Source organism: Liolophura sinensis, chromosome 1 (assembly GCF_032854445.1).
Source record: "Liolophura sinensis isolate JHLJ2023 chromosome 1, CUHK_Ljap_v2, whole genome shotgun sequence".
Classification (NCBI taxonomy): Eukaryota; Metazoa; Mollusca; class Polyplacophora; order Chitonida; family Chitonidae; genus Liolophura; species Liolophura sinensis.
Window position 1 is genome coordinate 89,445,049 of NC_088295.1, and position 20,042 is coordinate 89,465,090.

General features: G+C 40.5%; 1 protein-coding gene across 3 annotated transcripts in view; it reads left to right on the forward strand.

Annotated features, from left to right (window-relative positions):
• Nucleotides 1-14,328, forward strand: part of LOC135481766 (sex peptide receptor-like) — a 138,464-nt gene extending 124,136 nt beyond the window's left edge. For all 3 annotated transcript variants that reach the window (XM_064761451.1, XM_064761452.1, XM_064761453.1), the window contains one exon: nt 9,449-14,328. In XM_064761451.1, the coding sequence (XP_064617521.1) occupies nt 10,053-11,216 (1,164 nt within the window). In that variant the 5' untranslated portion in view covers nt 9,449-10,052 and the 3' untranslated portion in view covers nt 11,217-14,328. The remainder of the gene's footprint in view (nt 1-9,448) is intronic.
• The last annotated feature ends 5,714 nt before the right edge of the window (nt 14,329-20,042 follow it).

A 20,042-nucleotide genomic window follows, 5' to 3' on the forward strand; every position in this document is an offset into this window, starting at 1 on the left:
ATGGGATATTTTGTTTATCGATGTCCCATCGCTAGATACATAGGTATCGTGTACCCGAAAGTATGTAGCAGAACGACAATACATGTGCATCTATCATACACCTTGAATCGCTATAACTCTGGCTTTGTTGTGGTAGTGTACGAAGATTTACTCGGTATATGGCCTGAAAATAATAACTGGAAATATGAACATTATCCATGTTCTTTTATTCCATGCTTTCAAGCGTTTCTACGTTGCAGCAATAGACTGACTTGAACATCAGTTGTAAGTTGATGGGTGCAGATGTACTCACCATGAGGCAGAAGTCTTTCATCACGTGGCCTGACAGACAGAGGACATATAAGTTATTCCGTGACGTTGCTTGTTTGCCTTACATACGAGGCTAATTTAATCCGAGCGATTTACTTGTTTGTTCTGCTTGAAGGCATTCTTGGTGTGTATTAAAGCGTGCCCGAATACGTTCTGTGCAGCTTGGTCATTTCAGTGCTTGTGTATTTATCCTAACCTGACACTCAACTGATTTGAAATCCCGATTCTTTCCACAAATGTAAAAATACAAATACATAGCTCCATTATATTAGCCCATCTTACATTCTTCATCTTACCGATTAGGTAGATTAGTAATTCTTCCCTCTTTCCCCAGTATGGCATTGGTGTAATTCCTTGGTTAAAAACACCCTTCAGATGTCTTCCCAGTCTAGACTTATCGTTTTCACTACTCATTGCCTCTAATATTCTCAACAGTGTCAAGGTCTAGACCACATCCAACCAGACTCAATCCTTGACACTCAAAAAACATTCCCCCAAATATATTCAGGTTACATGCAGCTTATATCTACAAGCACGACGTGATAGTGATGGAATGGAAATAAACCATCCTGCTACAAACAGTTCTAATACTTCCTGCGATCGAATGCAAGGCCACACGATGTTTCTGCAATACACGGGAAGCGTGTCGCTGAGCAAGGCTCTCGGATTCAAACGGCAGAGAAGGATTTGTGCTATCGATTCAGAAACATCATTCTAATCTAATGAACTTGTAATTGGTTAGTTTCAATCGGACTTCAATTCATTTTATTTCCAAATAATATTCACTACAAGTCTAACGATTTAGTCTCAGGCTTCGTATTATAGTGCAAAACGGTTGAACTTACTTCCAAATCGCAGGTAAAATCGCATTTTATTATCTAAATCTGAAAACTGAGAGCTACAGTGTTCAACTGGTAGTGTTGATATCGTCAAGATATCTACTTAGCACACGTGGAAATGGGATGAGACCATTACACGCCGTTGTTCGCATCGATAAAATCATTGTGAGACCATCTATTTGCTCTACACCGGCTGTCGCGCGTGACTTTACAAAACATGAGATGTGGTTTACAACAAAGTGAGCAAATGTTTTCATGACTACCAGTATTATTTAATAGCCTAATATTCCACATGTGCCATATGGAATGCAATGCTGTGCTGCCTGGGACTGCTGATGAACTGTTTGTCCCATGTGCTATACATACAGATGGTTCTGAATGCCCACAATACGCCTACAACTGAGAACCTTCCATTGGAAACACAAAGCAGCGTTATTTACAGCATTACTTTTTTGTTGAATGGCCATGTTTTGGGTAAGGTTTTTTGCTGGAGGAAACCAAAAAGAGCTTATACAAAACCATCTTCAACATCCCAGATGTTGAGCCGGAGGATATCGCCATGTATGTTTATTATACACAGAAAGACAAATGCATTGGTCTGATGGGGTTCACTGGGACATTAATGACGTACACTTTGAGAAACAAATTGGCTCTTCTTGGATGTCGTCTGTAGATAATAAAGGCTACAAGGCATTGTTTAATTGCCCTTGTATACAGCTGAACTGCAAATTGTTGAATTCCATATGTATACTGTTAATCTGTGACACCAAATTGATCTCACACGGGGTTTAATATGTCAGCCAATGAAATACTTGAAAAAACTCATGGTTTATTGTAGGATAATGTTGGAATTCATAATTTTTGTATGGATTATTTCATGCTGGAGAGTCTTGAACGTATTGATAATGTTTGATGACAGTAATGCGAAAACCAAGTTTCTGTTTCTATTACCTTTGTAGATTACAAATTCAGTGTCTATTCATGAGCGTAAACTAACTGAATCCACTGTGCGTGTTTTATACTGCATACAACTTGTGGCAAAATTGTTTTAACAGAAATTTGTATCACTCTCTTTACGTTGGCACCATCAACAGTTATAATTTACACCAGGGTCTGACGTGTGAAGACGGTGTTTAGGGTCATTGGCGTGATAGTTCTTAGCCGTTTGCCCGAAGTCCAGACAGTTCTGGCGGAGGTGATACGTCAAATGGTTAAATGTGTTCCTGATCCTTTAAATAATCCGACGAAAGCATGTTACAGGGTGTGAGTATTTCAATCTGAACCATTCGATATTTCATTGATTTTTGGCTATTTTAATGTGGTAATGATAGTGTAACCGTGGCGGTGGTTAGTCTGTGTGGCCTGCCAGTCAGTGTTGCCGCTAGTTTTTCTACACAGACTACAATAGTAAAGTTATTGGCAGCTCCACCTGTAGTTAACAGACAACCATTGATATTGGTCTGCTCAGGGGATGTTGACATGACTGGGTAATGTTGTACAGGTGGACGCCTTGCCCTGGACTCGCAATTGGAAGCGCCAGATAGTCGGAGAAAAACAGAGCCGCGTGGTCACTAACAGAAGCCACTATAGCGCTTCATCTGCAAGAAATTTAACTCTGCTTTTCTCATGTCATTACAAATCGATTGCCGGTATTACTTTTAAAAGAGACGCATCAAAAACGGTTGATCATTATGATGTATCGGAAAGTAAATGTTAAGAAAGCCCTGGAGGAAAGTTACCATAGCTTATCTGGAAGAATAATGATACGGTTCATGCCTCACTTGGGATTTACTAATAGTTTGCCCAAAGTTCACGGCCGCTTTTTTCGCCAGAAAGTCTTAATTTGTGTGAACCTGGGGATGGCAAAAAAGCACGAAACCCAATCCAGAAATTTATTTTAGCAGTGCAAGACAGAACTGCAGTGAATATTTTTCATATGATGTCTGAATCATTCCATACTGGTCGGCGTGCATTATCAATGTTCCTACGGGTGTCTGCCACACGCTCATACATCACATGGCCAGTGTAGAAAATGTAACAAATACCAATAATGATCTTTTCTGCCTTTTTGAACATCCTTGTAGCATCACTCACACATACAAGGGAGCTACATTGGTGGTGGTTCTAAGAATATTAACCAATCATATCGTCTTAGAATCGATTGCTTCAAGACAGGAAGTCACGTACCTGACGCTCATTTGTTCCTCTCTCAAACCGTGATAATAAGAATACAGAGTTATTACCCTGCATTTATCTCTGTAGCGTGGACTTGCTCTGTCTTTCATGTCTGTCACTTATGTAGGAGAGGTAAGGAGCACAAATAATAGTTTGACACTACGGTGTTTTTTTGACGGTAAAAGTAAACCAATCCTACTGTAACATGTGACTTTTGCTGACATTAATTGACATTAATTTACTATCATCTTCTGGAGACACACATGACGTCTCTTTCCTTCAAAAACGTTTTTCTTCTTTTTGTGAAACTTTCTTCAGACCCCTGTTACATATGTTACAATACGTGACGTATTCTATCCTTCCACAGTTTACATAAGTTATGGATGATTGCGAGGAACTGTTGTTTAATGATATAAAATTGTGACTATCTCTTTTAAGACTTCCGGAAATCAATAGGTTTGTGTTTTACTGAGAGGTTTCCAAACATGTTCAACGGCTACACAATGGCACACTTTAAGGCACTGATTGCAGTTATACTTAACGATATACCAGAGATGCTTTTCCTGTGGAATTGCCGTCATTCGGAAATCATCGACCCAAAAGGGTGAACTATTCTGTGACACAATTAGGAAGGGAGTATTGTAGTTTTTAGATCAATGATCGTCATGAGTTTTGATAAGGTGTTCTCATGGGATATGGTTTGTGAATTATTAGGAGCGTCAAGGGATAGAGTTATCCAAACAGCGTTTATGCGCTGACACACGCTATGACAGTTACAGCACACTCGACAAGATCGATCGGCCTTTTTTGTATCATGTGATAGATTTATTCTGACACTGTAATTATTTATACAAATGTTTCCAGTGGGAAAAGCGCCGATGAACGAAGGTCGTTTTGTTTGTGGAAGTTGTTGGGGCACGGTAAGCTATGGGTTCAGTAACCGCGACTTCAGCTTCATCCCATATGAACTTATACACGGGAGATTTAGCCAGGTGTTTTCGTACCTGTTTCATTTTCGTTTAATGTTGATTAGAACACCTATGGTGGAAGTCTGACAGTTATTCCTTGAGGATCCATGTTATTAATGGCCTGTACACAGATGGGGAGCGATCGTGGCATAAAATTAATGTCCAGGCTCATTTGTTCAGCAAATCAACAGTTCACAAGTACGTACACCATCTTCTCTAATCCTATACCGTAAACAACATTTTTTTTTCTTGATGTCAGTCCATGGTTAATCGTTATTTTATGCAAGATGGAAAGCAGTGTTGAATATTTTAGTACATACCATCTCTCAGTGAAAATTTATGCAAAATACATTGTCCTTAAATTTCTTTTCAACATTGCACTATGTCCCAAACGAAGTCTTGGGGGCATGGAATGGCGGCATTTGTCTCTTTCGTTTCAGTGTCCATTTAGTGGCTCCTGACATTTAGTGACTACGACCGCCGTGTTTTGTAAAGTGTGCCGAAGTACCATGTAGTGCTGTCCAGATTGCAATATTACGACTGCTATATTCTGTAAAGTGTGCCGAAGTACCATGTAGTGCTTTCCAGATTGCAATATAGGTTACCTGTCTAGTTAGACCGCTGTTAACAACAGGAGAATGACTTGGCGAAGTCTTAACCGGTCGGAAAGGCGCAGGGCAACTGAACACTGTCTAAATGCAGTTCTATATGAGAATAAGCTTTGCCTTGAGGGCAAGATTGACTAGGATGCCACCCGTCCCATTAGCTGTTACAGATACAACCAACGTAAATTTAGACGTGCTATTTCCGAAAGGATGCCAGCTACCTGCGAGCACAGTGGAAGTGTTGGTGACAGAGCCAGCTGCACAGATCTTTTGCAGTATGATGTCACGTGATCCTGTATGGCACTCGATGACCGAGGTGGTACTGAGTGTTCACGCCAATGTGTGCAATATATGTAACTGCTTTAATCCTGTGGTAGGTGGAGAGATCTGTACAGGCTTTATGTGTAAGTCAGCGTGTTTAAGAAATAATGACTTAATTGAATGTTGCGTGAGGGAATATAGGATACAAGTAGTGGATGATTATTGCCAGCCCTGTATGGTGTCAGAATGTCAGATATAACAACAACAAATCATACAGGCCTAACATTACCAATAAAATTTATTCGATTTTCGTCTATGGAAATAATGATTATTTGTTTTACACCAATACTACCTCACCTTTGTAGAGAATGGAGTAGGCATGCGGTGGCAATGTGCAGTAATTCAGTTTTCGTATGAAGCGTTATATTCTGTACCTTCTGCGTGATTAAGCTTTGGTCAAGTAAGTCCTAGAGGTCAGCGGAAATGTGGTGATGTCTTTAAGACTTCGTGGGAAAATAGAATAAACATGAATCATCTGATATTAAACCAGCTTTGCGCATCAGTAAAGCATCTTCGACCTGTATAGACCATTACTGAAAAAGATCTTGAATGCTACGGGCTTCGACAAAATTGCACGTGATTCAGACAAACATTTAGGTGACTTCATGTTTTAGTGCTCTTTATTTCGTCATCAGAAGTAATGCTCATCAGAAGGAATATTTTACTTTGCATCATATATGCTATTACGTGACAATGGTTCATTTTACATATGTGTTTACGCTTGAATCCCAAACAAACAATCAGATTTCTTACTACTGAAGACACAAGGATTACTGTGTATAAAAATAGCAGGGAAGAATCTGTGCACAGCAAAAACAGGATGTCAGGTAGATGTAATGAGAAGAAATGATGTACATTAAATATTCAAAGGCTCTTACGCTAAATAAAACCATTTTTAAGATGCCTTCTTCACTGTTTACGTTTAACATTGGTTATTAACTGACAGGACTTCTCTGCAATAGTTAGCCAAGTTTATTATATTGATACTGGGCCTAGATTTTCAAAAGGTTAAAGTTATTATATGATAGTTGATCCGACAGTTCACTGTTTGTAAACAAAGTGCTATTATGAGGTCTGGCATTCTCTTACTGTTGATATTACGCATCTATCTGTAATGCTATCTTTGGTATTGTTATGGTGGTTAAAGGGTATATTAATGTTGACTGTCAGTGGATGATAATCACCACCAAATTGCTGGCTAGCGCTATGATTACTTGCAGGCATTCGTCTGTGTTGGCATCACGGTACAGAAACCGATAATTTGGCATTAGCTGTTGTATACCACTAGCTGGAAGTATGTGATGTGATTAAATCGGCATAGAACTAATTCAGGCGTTCTGGGTTGGTTGAAGTCTTCAACTGATAAGATCTGGACAGTCTTGGAGAATCTGCCTTCAGCCTTTGCATGGCGAGTCTTTCCTCCTCACAAAGTTTCTTTCTCGTATCTCCAGGACCGTCTACAACAGAGTTCTCCAGACTCCTGAGGGAGAAGCAGTCCTTTGTCAGGTGTCGTACCCGTGGCGCAGGACTTGTGTCTCCTGGACAGATGGTCTCTCTCAGGCTATTCAAGCTTACCTTTCTTTTCACCAATCCCCTTTCAGGAGACTTTAGCTTTTCTCTGGTTTCCTATCACAATTTGCATATAGATTTCTAGATATATAAAAACCAAGCTCAGCACAGCTATCTCCCACCCCTGGGACATCCTTACTTTTAAGCAGCCAGTGCTGTCAATTTTGTGATTACTGTAGGAAATTTCTTCTAAGTCCGTCTTTCCGGATCTTTTAAAGAGAAGCTTCCTATTAAAATGGCAAAGTATTCTCGGGAGGACTGGGGTATTCATTACTGCTTGAAGTTTTAACAGAAGCCAAATTTAGCCCAGAACGTGTGCCGGATGCACAGAAGAAAAAAGCTAATCGAGTCGCCTCCCCTTACGATCCAATCTAGTCATCAGCCCTGAAGCACACACTGGTATTTCTGACTTGCAAATTTTACCGCCTAGAGATAAGCATCATGAGCCGTGAGACGTAGACGCAGACTTGTAATGTGCGGTAAGGATTGCAAATTTTAGACCACTCAGCCTCATTCACACCACGGTGGGTTTTTTTTTACTTGTCATCTCATCGCAGACGCTTGTCTCATGGCTTTTATTCTACATTATCTTACAGATACGTTTGTATTTCAACACCAACACTAGATACACCGGTAGTTTGTCTCCGTTTAATGCAAGAAGGCGGTAAACTTTGGCTTATATTGTTAACACTGAAATCTGTAGGCTCCATGGCCTGGTATAGGAAAAGGAATCATGAATATTTCACTGACCAGTAGCATCTTTACTACAATGCGCGTGCCTGCTGAACTAGGGATTCTCTCCTGCCCCTCACGTAACCGTGCCATTCTGCCAATAATCTTGTCACATATATGCTAAAAACAGATGCCTGTAGATAGACTGTGTTGATGAATAAGTAACGCGGTAGACTTCGTCTAAAGTGAACCATAACGTCACTGCATTGTCATGCAGAAAGTCTATATCATTTTTGCTTGAAAGCCAGTCTTGGAATTTGATAATCTCAAGGCTTTGTTTTGTTGTCCATAGATCATTCTGGATAATGGAAACCGCTTATACAAAGCACACCGGCGTGTTCATATTGCGGCGTGATGAAAAATGTCAAAGTATCAGCTATCGGTGTACAAGCTTGAACGGAAAGATCTAGTCTTCTCTCAACACAATATTCTGTCTGTTTTAATTCCATTCCAGTAGGTTTATTTCATCAAGGTACATGATTTATCGGAACGCAAAATACAAATGGCGCACTGTGTGTTAACAGATAAATGCTCGGGATAAGAGTTCGTATTGTTGTTAGAAACATCGTTTGTTTAGCTAATCTCTTCTGCGGCTTTATGTACTCAAACTCAGTTCTTGTTATCCTGTCTAAGAATCCATCCAGAGAACTATGATATTCACTTGGCACTGTGTGGCGGTATGATGGCCAAACAATTAACGCCAGTTATTTACGGCTTAAGAAGTAAAGCAAAGACAGCTGTACGCAGTAGTCAAGTTTAATTCCCATGTACATGCAGTCAATACTATTTTCAAACACATGCACTGTCGGGTTAACATTGGTAGGGTAGGTGCGGACAGAGCGGGGCAAAGGCACATGGCACAAGAACGTAACTTGTGCCATGTAAAATCGCCATCTTTATGAGGTCGCAGCCGGCAGGGGAGGAGCTTGAGTGGGATATTGCTTATGTCAATGTTTTTTGCACTGCAGTAGTATCAGTATATAGCACGGGGGATTGGTCTGTTTGTGCACCGTTGACGAATAAGGTTACAGTTGTGTTATCAGGAATCCGTTAGTGCAATGCTCAGGTACATTTTTGCACTGCAGTAGTATCAGTATACAGCACAAGGGATTGGTGTGTTTGTGCACCGTTGACGAATAAGGTTACAGTTGTGTTATCAGGAATTCGTTAGTGCAATGCTCAGGTACATGTATACTTATACAAACGCGTTACAAAGATAACACCTGATGAGTTCATCCATCATATATTATTACAGGTTTTGGACAGATCATTTGGGTTTGTCTTGCCTTTCACTGGAGATATGCCCACATGTCAACCTCTGTTGCGACCGAGGAAAAATTTATTTTCATAGCATCTTTTCAGAATTAATTGCGCATACTGGTTAAGTGAATCAAAAGTAACGAACTAACCGTTCCTCCTTATTTTTATGCACTTTATCCAGATTCACCCTCACTTAATGAGGTGTTTGTAAATCTTTACAACATGTCCGACCGATCGTGCACTTGAATGAAATAAAGACGAGTGTACTTTACAATCACTTGGTGTAGGCAGTACCGATTGTAAGTTAAAGTTACGATTACGATTTAAGCAATTCAAATTAATCTTAAGCTAACGATCACTTTGTGCTGTTGGCTTGGTGTACATGCGTAGGGATTAATGCAAACTTTCACTTGGCTCATTTGTGTGAACTTGTACGCGTATTGAAACATCTGACAATGAACATGCTGGAATGGATGTCCATTGTCTATCGTATCTACATGTACTACTTTTATTCCACTAAGATACCCAAACTATGCGTTAAATTGTTTGTGCACTAAAGAGTGCACATGTTACACATCTCACAGGCATTCTGTGTCTCACGGTTATTAGAATACCATTGTTTCCTCATGAGTTTTTGTATGATATCAACCTTTGACTTTGTTTGTTTCAGAATTTTCCAGTCAGAGTTCCGCGCCGATTCCAGTGCCTGTCTATGGTGGTATTTGCACCAGTCGCAAGAACAACAAACAAATCGTCAGACAATTACGTCACTGTAATCTGAATTTTAAAGTTGGCCAGAAGTTTATGCTAACGGAGCTGGCTAATGACAACAAAGACACAGCGATGCTGGTCAGGAAACGAAAGGGCTGGTCTGGCTATCTTCGATTTTTGCCACCGATTGCTGAAGGCAAACTCTTAACAGGAAAAGTGCCAAAAGACGGCGCCTAATGCAGGGTGTTGACCTGCTTACTGGAAGAGCCGCACCAGTTCCCCCGGGGCTATCTGGCCTAAATTGCTAAAGGGCAAAAGGATGGGTGTGTGACGTGGGCGCAGTAGGTACAAATCCTGAATGGACATAGACATTTAAGTGGTGGGATTATAAGCAGTAACAGTGGACAATGCTTTTTACGTCTTATCAAATGTGAGTTCGCGTGGACTCTTTCATAATGTGACAGGACTCTCATCAAGGAACAGTTGAATGGACGTTCTTTACACCAGTGCAAAGCTGTGTAAGGACCTTTTACTAGTTCTTCGTCAAGTGGCAGTACGGAAAAATGGTGTCATTAACAAATAATTCTACCATGTTCACCAACGACACAGGCGCCGGAGGGACCCCTCCGATGCTGATCTCTTCATATTTCTACCCGCCAGAGCATGCATACGTCTTGAACGGCTACCTGACGCCTTTACTGACCCTGTTTACCATTATCACGAATATCATGGTCTGTGCCGTTCTGCTGAAGAAACATATGCGATCGCCGACGAACGCACTTCTAGTGGGCATGGCAATCTCGGACATGCTAACAGGCGTGTTTACACTTCCGGTTTTCATCTACTTCTTCACACTGAATAATTATAAGGATTATGTTCCTTATGATTGGTGTTGGCCTGTCAAGTATTTCGGTATCATGATACCCACCGTTTTTCACACTGCCTCCATTTGGTTAACAATGGCATTGGCTGTCCAAAGATACATTTACATATGCCATTCTTTTCAGGCCAAAACTTGGTGTACAATTCCTAATGTTATCCGTGGCACAGTGGCTATTTACGTTATCGCCATCTTGTCCCAAGTCAGTCGGATCATTGAAGTGGAACATTTGCCGTACGAATTGCCGTCACTTGTCCAGCCAAACACCTCAGTGGTGGGTTGCGTGGAGCGTCCCTTGCCATGGATTACACCACCATTAACCAGAGACGTTTATTATAATATCTACTTTTGGTTTCGTGTGCTCTGCATTCATATGTTGCCGTGTATTTCGCTTGTCGTACTCAATGCCTTACTCATCCACGCAATGAGAACGGCACAGAAGCGACGCAAACAGCTCCTCCAGCAAAACAAAAAGTCCGAATCCAAAAAGATCAAAGACTCGAACTGCACAACTCTGATGTTGGTGGCTGTTGTAGGACTTTTCCTCGTGGTTGAATTCCCGCTAGGGATTATTATGGTCTTTGTCATCATCATGAATACTTTCAACCTGAATTTCGTTTCTGCTCTGCTGATTAAGACGCTCATGCTTTGGGCAAACTTTTTTATTTTGCTTAGTTACCCGTTAAACTTTTTCATCTATTGTGGCATGAGTAGACAGTTTAGGGAAACGTTTAAGAGGATGTTCGTGAAGGGACCGATGCCGCTGGATAGAGAATGGTCTCAGTATGTCACATTAGCCACGGAGAATGGACGCACCCAGATGACCGGAGCTGAGACAGCCCTGTAATAGAGACATCTGATTTAATACCGAGGACACCAACACTGACATTTAGGGAAATTGTCAAGCCCCAAATTCGAGGTCCTAAAACAACGGGCTTTGCTAATGCATAACTGATGTATCTAAAAGACACAGTTGGCCTTTTTTTTACCAAAAGGATATAATCGGTGCACGGTGCAAAAAGATACTCTAGTGTTGAGTACATCAGTCGGCAGGCCATAAAAGGTAATGTCTCACCTACCCATATTAAACTCGGGCATATATAGCAAGACGTACGCTCAATCTAGCATGCCGGAAACATGCTAGGCCTACCTAGTCGACTTGCAGACACGCCCTAATCTACCGAAAGTTCAATCGGTCATTTGTACTGACAAGTATAGGCCTTCCTTCTTTGGTATGCTGAAACCGACACTGAATACAACATCTGCCATTGCAACCTTGATGTAGGCATCTTGATTAAGAACGACATCATAAACTGTGGTGTTTTGTGGGAACGTTAAATGAATGGTTGGAAAGAATTTGGTTGATGTTCTGAACAAAACATTCTGTAGGTGTATTAACGCCGTGAGATATGTAAGTCTGCCTTTCAAACGGTTCTGTCAATGACGTTTTTAAGTCACGTTCTTACAGACTTATACGTGCATACAATTGCTTGGCATATTATAGTTTTGTATTTACCTTTGATGCATCGATATTCTATATCCACATCATTCTTTACCAGTGGAGAACCCAGTAACCCAAACACGTAGCTCTTGGCTTTATATACAGTTGTCAGTTTCTTCGTACACCGATGAAAAGAAACAATTCTGAGAGTGCAAGCGTTATGAAGCAACAATATTGACCCGCTAAAACTGTAATTAAAAAAAAAAGAGGAGTAGTGCCGCCATCCATTTCGTGTTTTCCGTTTTTGGGGAGCAGCTATGTGTCATCACGGAATCGCCTGACCTTACATTGGTGACTTTCGGTTTGAGATTAGCGTCGGCCAGACGATGAGTTTTCTCTTCCAAGGTGGTTTATGGTGCTTCTCGAAAGCAATTGCACCAAAGGTTCAGGCAAGATTATAAATATCAAGCAGTCTTGTTAATGCGGAGGTAACTTGTATACTTGGTTCAAAATCGCCCCGTATCTTACAGGGACGTTTTCTGATTTGCTGCCTGCAAGCGTGTACTAAATCGGGTTTTTCTCTCATTCAGCCCCGTAAAATATGCTTGTATACCATGACTGACAGAGAGATATTACTCCTACACTGGCCAGTTGAAAACCGTCCTAGGCACAAGTATCCACTATTGTTACGTCACTGACCATTATAAGAAGTAATATATGCTCCGAACAATGCAACATTGCGAAGACAAGGGTGTATCTGACACCACACTTGCTAGTACCCTGACCAAAGGGAAATGAAGAGGGGCATCTGGAGGAAGCTTTAAGGAAGCTTTCTTTAGGAAACTTCCACGGAAACACAGCTACTACGTTTGCTGTGGACAGTGAGTTTGGCTATTTGGCTAACAGTTAACTGCGGATACACTCCCTTTATACTTTAATGCCTGCATAGTGGGGAACAAAAGCTGGGCATGGAGCACAAAGACTTTAAGTACTGCTCTGCTGTCCCCAATTAAGTTGAAGAAGTAACAGCGTTTCGTTTACCTGAGGAATTTAAGTTTGGCCTTGCGAGCAAATAGTTTCAAGTCGTATCACCAATTGTCACAGAGCCTACTCGGTGAAGCAACGGTTGCATTTTCAGGAAAATATGCAAATATGTGCAACAAGTGTGGGATATCCTGGTTACCATGACAACTGTTCTGCTGGGCCTTCTACCAAGTGTTTGAATACTTGTGTTTAGCTTTGTTTTCCAATGTTAGGACAGTTAGTTCATGACTACAGGCGTGGAAACTTCATGATATGATGGCCTTTATGGAAAGTCCGTGACACAACAATAACACAAGCTTGACACAATAAACATCGCTACAGATAAACGATCTTCGCTTTGACGTGGACAATCCGTCACTTACTTTGCCACATTACCCTCGCGGTATCCCGGTGTTTCAGGGAGTATGCAGGAAGTGGGAAGATTTAGACAAGATATGACAGGATGTTAATGCGTGGAGACAATAGGAGCGATTGACCGACCATCCGCCATTGCTAGGTTGAACAGCTCAATTGCTTCACATCTTTATAAGAAGATTCATGTAACAGAGACTTTGTGGATAAACGGTATTAGAGTTTATAAAAATATCGATATATTAATGTATTTATATAACATTATATGCTATTGTATTATAGTTTCAATACGCTTACGCGTTCAGAACAACCTATTATATAGTGAGCAGTCAAATGATATATTATATATTTGTGTGATGAAACCGTTATGCCGTGGGGCATTTTGCGCAACAGTTGTTATCTGTAACCATATGTTATACCTGGGTATTTCAGCTGTACACTTTGTCTGTCAGCATACTGTAGCTGTCACTATAGTTTACGTAAAGTCATATTCTTCATATGCTTCGCCATGAGCCAGCTTCGCGTTAGCGCATGCATCATTGCCATGGCACCCAATACTGTATGTATTATATTGTGCCATGGTAGTTTAGTAAACGTACGTTACATATGCTGTGTGCAACAGGTGCCTTGTGCAGCAATCAATATTTCCACCATCATCACAATAATATAACAACTGAAGATTGTCTAAAAAGCCATATGGCTGACTGATGATCTCTTTTTTCATTTCAATACACATTTCTTAACGACATGGAAACAGCAGTGTAACTCCTGACGTTGACGCCGTAGATACTATTGCCACATCGTCTCTTGTGTATTAGTCTATGGGTTACCTCAGGCAGAAAGTCTACACACAAAGAAGAATTATCTATGAGAATAGACATTCGAGGATTCTCATGGAAGGGATAAAGTTATTAGTCTGCCTGTTTTATTGTAAAGACAGTTGCTCCTTCTCGGGCATGCACGTTGCTTGCAATCCGTATATTCCATATACGTATACATTTATCTGCCCGTTATTTTCATTAAGCTATTTTCGTTAAACGTGAGATTTATAAATTGTTAGGGTTATATTAACAAATGCCGTCTACATGTATGTAGTCAGTTTCAATGTAGAATCAATGTCGTTTAAAAGGATTGTTGACATTTGTTTATGGTAACGTTTTCTTGCATTAAAACTGGATTAAAGAAACGTATTCATTTACAAAAAAAGTATCATTTTTTTTCATTCCATTTTTCTTGAGATTCTTTGTATTTACGTATTCTTGGGAAACCTAAACGGTTGGGATTTCTTCCGTCTTTCCCCTGTATACCTCGCACACTAACCTCCAATGCCGTTCTGCAGGCCAGTCATGGACCATGACCCTGGTGTGGGCATAACTGGGAAGACGAATGGCCTGGAAACGTTTGTAAGCCGAGGATATATCATGGATGGAGGGGTCTTTTGGGAGAAATTTCCTAAGTGTTATTCCCAAAATACCACATCTACATGACTTAAGGCTCAGGCACCGCTGGCTGGAATCACGACAGTCATGGTCCCATGTAATGGACGGCCCCCGGGGCAACGATATCCATATCTCTCTTGTCTTTAAATAGACTGTGCTATTGAAGAGACGCCATCAGCAGGTAGGTGCCTGGGGCTAATGAGCTTGGAGCTGTCACCTAAGCGGAACACACAAGGAAAATTGTATTAGACTCGGGTGCATTAGCATACTGACGGGATTTTATGAATAAAACGTCAGCGGTCTGAACTGACATGAGTCGTGAGAATCGCAGGCATACAAAGTCAGTAGCGTATGGTAACAGCGTAGTTTTCCTCACATCAAAACTTTCTCAAGAGGCAATTAAAGTCATTCCATACCGGAGTACTAGTTGTAAACTACTTGAGTTCAGTACTATGAATCACTCGGGTAAGAGGCTTTAAACTATTTTCAATCTTAATAATCGTTAGTCTGGCTTTTTCACTATCAGTCATATCCTAAAGCATAATAATTGCAGCTCATCAGTTGTTAATGCTGATATTCTGCAATAATAACCTACCGTTATGGTGCAATGCACTCCAATTTTGAGGAATCCATGTCACCAAAGTGCTGCCGCCACTGAAGTATCATGCGGAAGACACAAAGCACGACACCTCACTCAGTCACATTACACTGACCCGGGCCAACGCGTCATGTTTCCTGGCTCTAATCTCATACTACGAGGCAGGAGCAAGTAACATTTTAAAAGTAAGTCGTGTAAGGTGACCACCATAGAACATTTTATGAAATTTGTAAAGAACAGTTATGGAGCGGCGGCAGTATACAGTAAGAGACCAAAACCACACATGGATCGACCACGATCAGGAGAATGTATCATGTAAAGATAGATCAATATTACATACTGACCCACAAGGAGTAGTAGAGTTTATCGCTAAAGTAATACAGCTAAACAATAGCTTTCTGCAGAAGTAGTAAAGGTAACCTTCAGTAATAGGAAACCCCAGGACTGACCAACAAGGAATATTAGAGTGCGCCTGTGATTGTTGAACAAGAAGTAGTAAAGGTAACCTCCAGTAGTAGGACAAAACTCCAGACTGACCAACAAGGAACATTAAAGTGTGCGGTGATCGTTGAACAAGAAGTAGTAAAGGTAACCTCCAGTAGTAGGACAAAACTCCAGACTGACCACAAGGAAACATTAAGTGTGCGGTGATCGTTGGACAAGAAGTAGTAAAGGTAACCTCCAGTAGTAGGACAAAACTCCAGACTGACCAACAAGGAACATTAAAGTGTGCGGTGATCGTTGGACAAGAAGTAGTAAAGGTAACCTCCAGTAGTAGGACAAAACTCCAGACTGACCAACAAGGAACATTAAAGTGTGCGGTGATTGTTGAACAAGAAGTAGTAAAAGTACCCTCTAGTAATAGATCAAAAAAACAGATTAGCCTTTAGGTAGTTGTATTGTGCAGACTGCTGTAATAGATAAACAGGAGCAATCAGAAGATGACATATCCCCCTGCACCTCACCAGTAAATCAAGGGTTTTTCTGTATGGGATTTTTCCCACCAATATCTATGACTATGATATTTAAGCCTACTATACTGTAAAAAAACTCAGGTCTCGCCATAATATGATTGTTCTATTGCTGAAGTGGCGCTAAGCCATAATCAATCATTCATTCAATAAATATATATGTTGTCACTAATACATAAAAGCCATTGAGAAGGTTACATGTTGAGCTGACAATGTCAGACTATACGTGTATCTTGAAAGGTGATAATTAATAAAAAGTAACCCTTTTAACACCGTCTGTAGATCGGCATCGTTGAACAAAAGTTCGGCCATAAAGGAGTTTACAAGCAGGATGAACACTTTGAAAATAACTGAAGAAACGTACAATGTAACCCTTTGCAGCACATGCTAAATATAGGCCTATATCATGTCCATCATGACTATAAATCACAAAAACCCCGATAAAAACTGTAGGAGGATATGCGGTCACAAGTACTGATTACAAACAGACGGACCGAGGGATAGGCGTACATGCTGATCATTATATTCTCAGTAGAATGTGTGCCGAGGGAATAAAAACCGCAGATGGACCAACACGAAATGTTACAGTATGTACAATAGCAAAACATCAAAACTACAGATTAGTCAACACAGCAGACCGTGTCCTGAGGCAACAAATTTTGCAAAACTACATACTGGCTAGCACAGCAGACCATATCCTGCAGCAATAGATCACAACTACAGACTAGTCAACACGCAGGAGGAGATCAAAACTACAGATTGGTCAACACAGCTTATCGTACCCTCAGAAACAGATCAAAACTACGGATTGGTCAAAACGCAGGAGCAGACCGTATCCTTCAGCAACAGATCAAAACCAGACACAGGTCAACACAGCATAACTTATCCCGCAGCAACAGAACAGAACTACAGATTGGTCAACACAGTATACCGTATACTGCAGCAACAGATCAAAGTTACAGATTGATCAACACAGTAGACCGTACCCTCAGAAACAGATCAAAGTCACAGATTGGTCAACACGCAGGAACAGACCGTATCCTTCAGGAAAAGATAAAAACTACAGACTGGGCAACACAGCATACCGTATCCTGCAGCAACATATGAAAACTACAGATTGGTCAACACAACATACCGTACCCTGAGAAACAGATCAAAACTAGATTGGTCAACACGCAGGGGAAGACCGTATCCTGCAGCATACAGATCAAAACTAGATTGGTAAACACGCATTATCGGATCGTATCCTGCAGCAACACATCAAAACTACAGATTGGTCAACACAGCATACCGTATCCTGCAGCAACAGAACAAAACTACTTTGTCAACATGGTATACCGTATACTGCATGAACAGATCAAAACTACAGACACAGGTCAACACAGCAGACCATATCCTGCAGCAACAGACTAAAACTAGACACAGGTCAAAACAGCATACCTTATCCCGCAGCAATAGAAGTAAACTACAGATTGGTCAACACAGTATACCGTATACCGCATCAACAGATCAAAATTACAGATTGGTCAACACAGCATACCCTACCCTCAGAAATAGATCAAAACTACAAATTGGTCAACACGCAGAAGAAGACGTATTCTGCAGCAACAGATCATAACTACAGATTGGTCAACACAGCATGCCGCATCCCGCAGCAACAGATCAAAACTACAGATTGGTCAACACGCAGGAGCAGATGTATCCTGCAGCAACAGATAAATGCTACAGATTATTCAACACAGTATATTGTATCCTGCATTAAACGGTTTGATTATTAAACAGATCTATATTACTTGTAACCAGAAAACAGACTAACCCAACAACAAGGGTGTACAGTATGTTGACATTACAGCGTACTAAGCATGTACAGACGCCTAATCCTGTAGGTTCGTATGTTTATCAACTGTTAAGGGCACAAGGCTTTGTTCTAATATTTTTTGTTGAGAATAGGCACAGCTGAACACTGTGGAACATAAATGAGGAAAACAAGTTGCCTAAATATACAGGTTAATTATACAAAAGTATACATTTTCCATTTGTGTTAAAAATAATATATCATCTAATATTATAATAATTAAGATCATACAGTATTATTTAATAACCTAAACCACTGAGAACAGGGGCGTTAAGAGAAGGTGATATTAGTCCATTCGTCATCTACGTGAATAAGCCATAGTAGTTTATTCTTAATTCGCTGGAGACGTCGCGGTTTAGAATCCAGCCACTGTTTACTTGGGTTTTGTCAAGTTTTGTTTACCGCGGATTTTAATTCTCTATTATAGTTTTACCGATGGTTCCCCGCTATTCTGACAAAGATTTCACTCCTAAATCTGGGCAGTTCGTTTGTCACTCTAACTCGCCGCTGTATAGCTGACACAGCAAAAGGTAAAATAAAAAATACAGCTTTCTAATGTAAGCCTTCCACTTCTAAAACACAGTGCAGAATTCTGTTGCATAGATGTACCTGTACAAGGATTGAACATATAGTACATTACATATTGCAAAAAAAATGCGTAAAGCCCAGAATCGTCTGTAATGTTGCATATTTTGGCGCGTCAGTTGGTAATGGATGTGAATATTTCTTCAGGCTGTGACAGAACTTTAATTTATAGTACAAGTTGTAAATCGCATTTATATATCCTCTTAACTTATCTATTGGAATTCTCAAAGTTCATTTATACATGAGTCAGTAAGATAATCGACTGAATCGGTAAAATAGATCTTGGCTTATATTTCAATACTATATAAAGGGATACTAGATACGGACAACCAGACTGTACAACCACGTCCCCACCAGGATTTTTATAACCTCATACACTACCTTAAATCTGATTTGTTATCGTTGCTGTCAAACACTGAAGACATCATTTACAACATCCTGGCTACCTAGCAACACACTGCCCCACTATATGACCGCTCTCCTGTGTGTACGCCCTGTGACATTTCCCTACTCTATTCACATACAATGGAGATCTTATTTAATCAGTGATTCTCTTGTACTTGTTCAAGGAAGCCGGCTTTGTTCGGGCACGCTTGTCGTTGTTTCCATGATCAGACATAGTACTTTTTTGTCTCATACAACGGTTCAGCGCTATTGTATCTTCTGTCAAATGAATTCGGGGGGTGGGGGGGATTTCTGTGCGTGAGACTGCAGTGAACAACTCCTTCTTCTAAGATGGCTGCTGAGTTTCTTAAAAGGATGTCATTGGTCAGTTTTTACCTCTAACCATTGGACTAGGAACTGATGGAGGAAAATTCGGAGAGTATTTCTCATGTAACATCACTTAAAATATATCTCTAAACTACCAATGTACCCCATCAAATACTATAAAATGTACTTTTTGTTTGATTGTATATCTTAATTACATGCAGACAAGTACATCCAGATAACTGTCTTATCTATTTCTCGAGCACCATCCTGTCGTCAATCGACACCCACAGACAATATATGCTGTCAGTTGTCAAACGCTGAATAGTCGGATATGGGTTATTGTTCCCGTCCTATAGAGCAGTATTCAGTTATATCATACTTTGTTCACGCCGACCACATGCTGTGAGTTATTTCCTCAGGGGGATTGAAACTCACAATAAAACTTTATTGGTTAATATCGATTTGAGCATGACCCAGTCATCCGGTAAACTTCTAGGCACGTAGGCACTGCAAAATACACGCCTATACATATACCCTTCTAACAGATCATCAACTTCAACAGCCGCTTCACAATGGCAGTTGAAAAATCTCGCTCCAATCTCAGTATATTTATATTCACACAGCGATTCGACAACGTGTATGACAAAACCTACACTCTCCATTAACCTTTAAATTTCA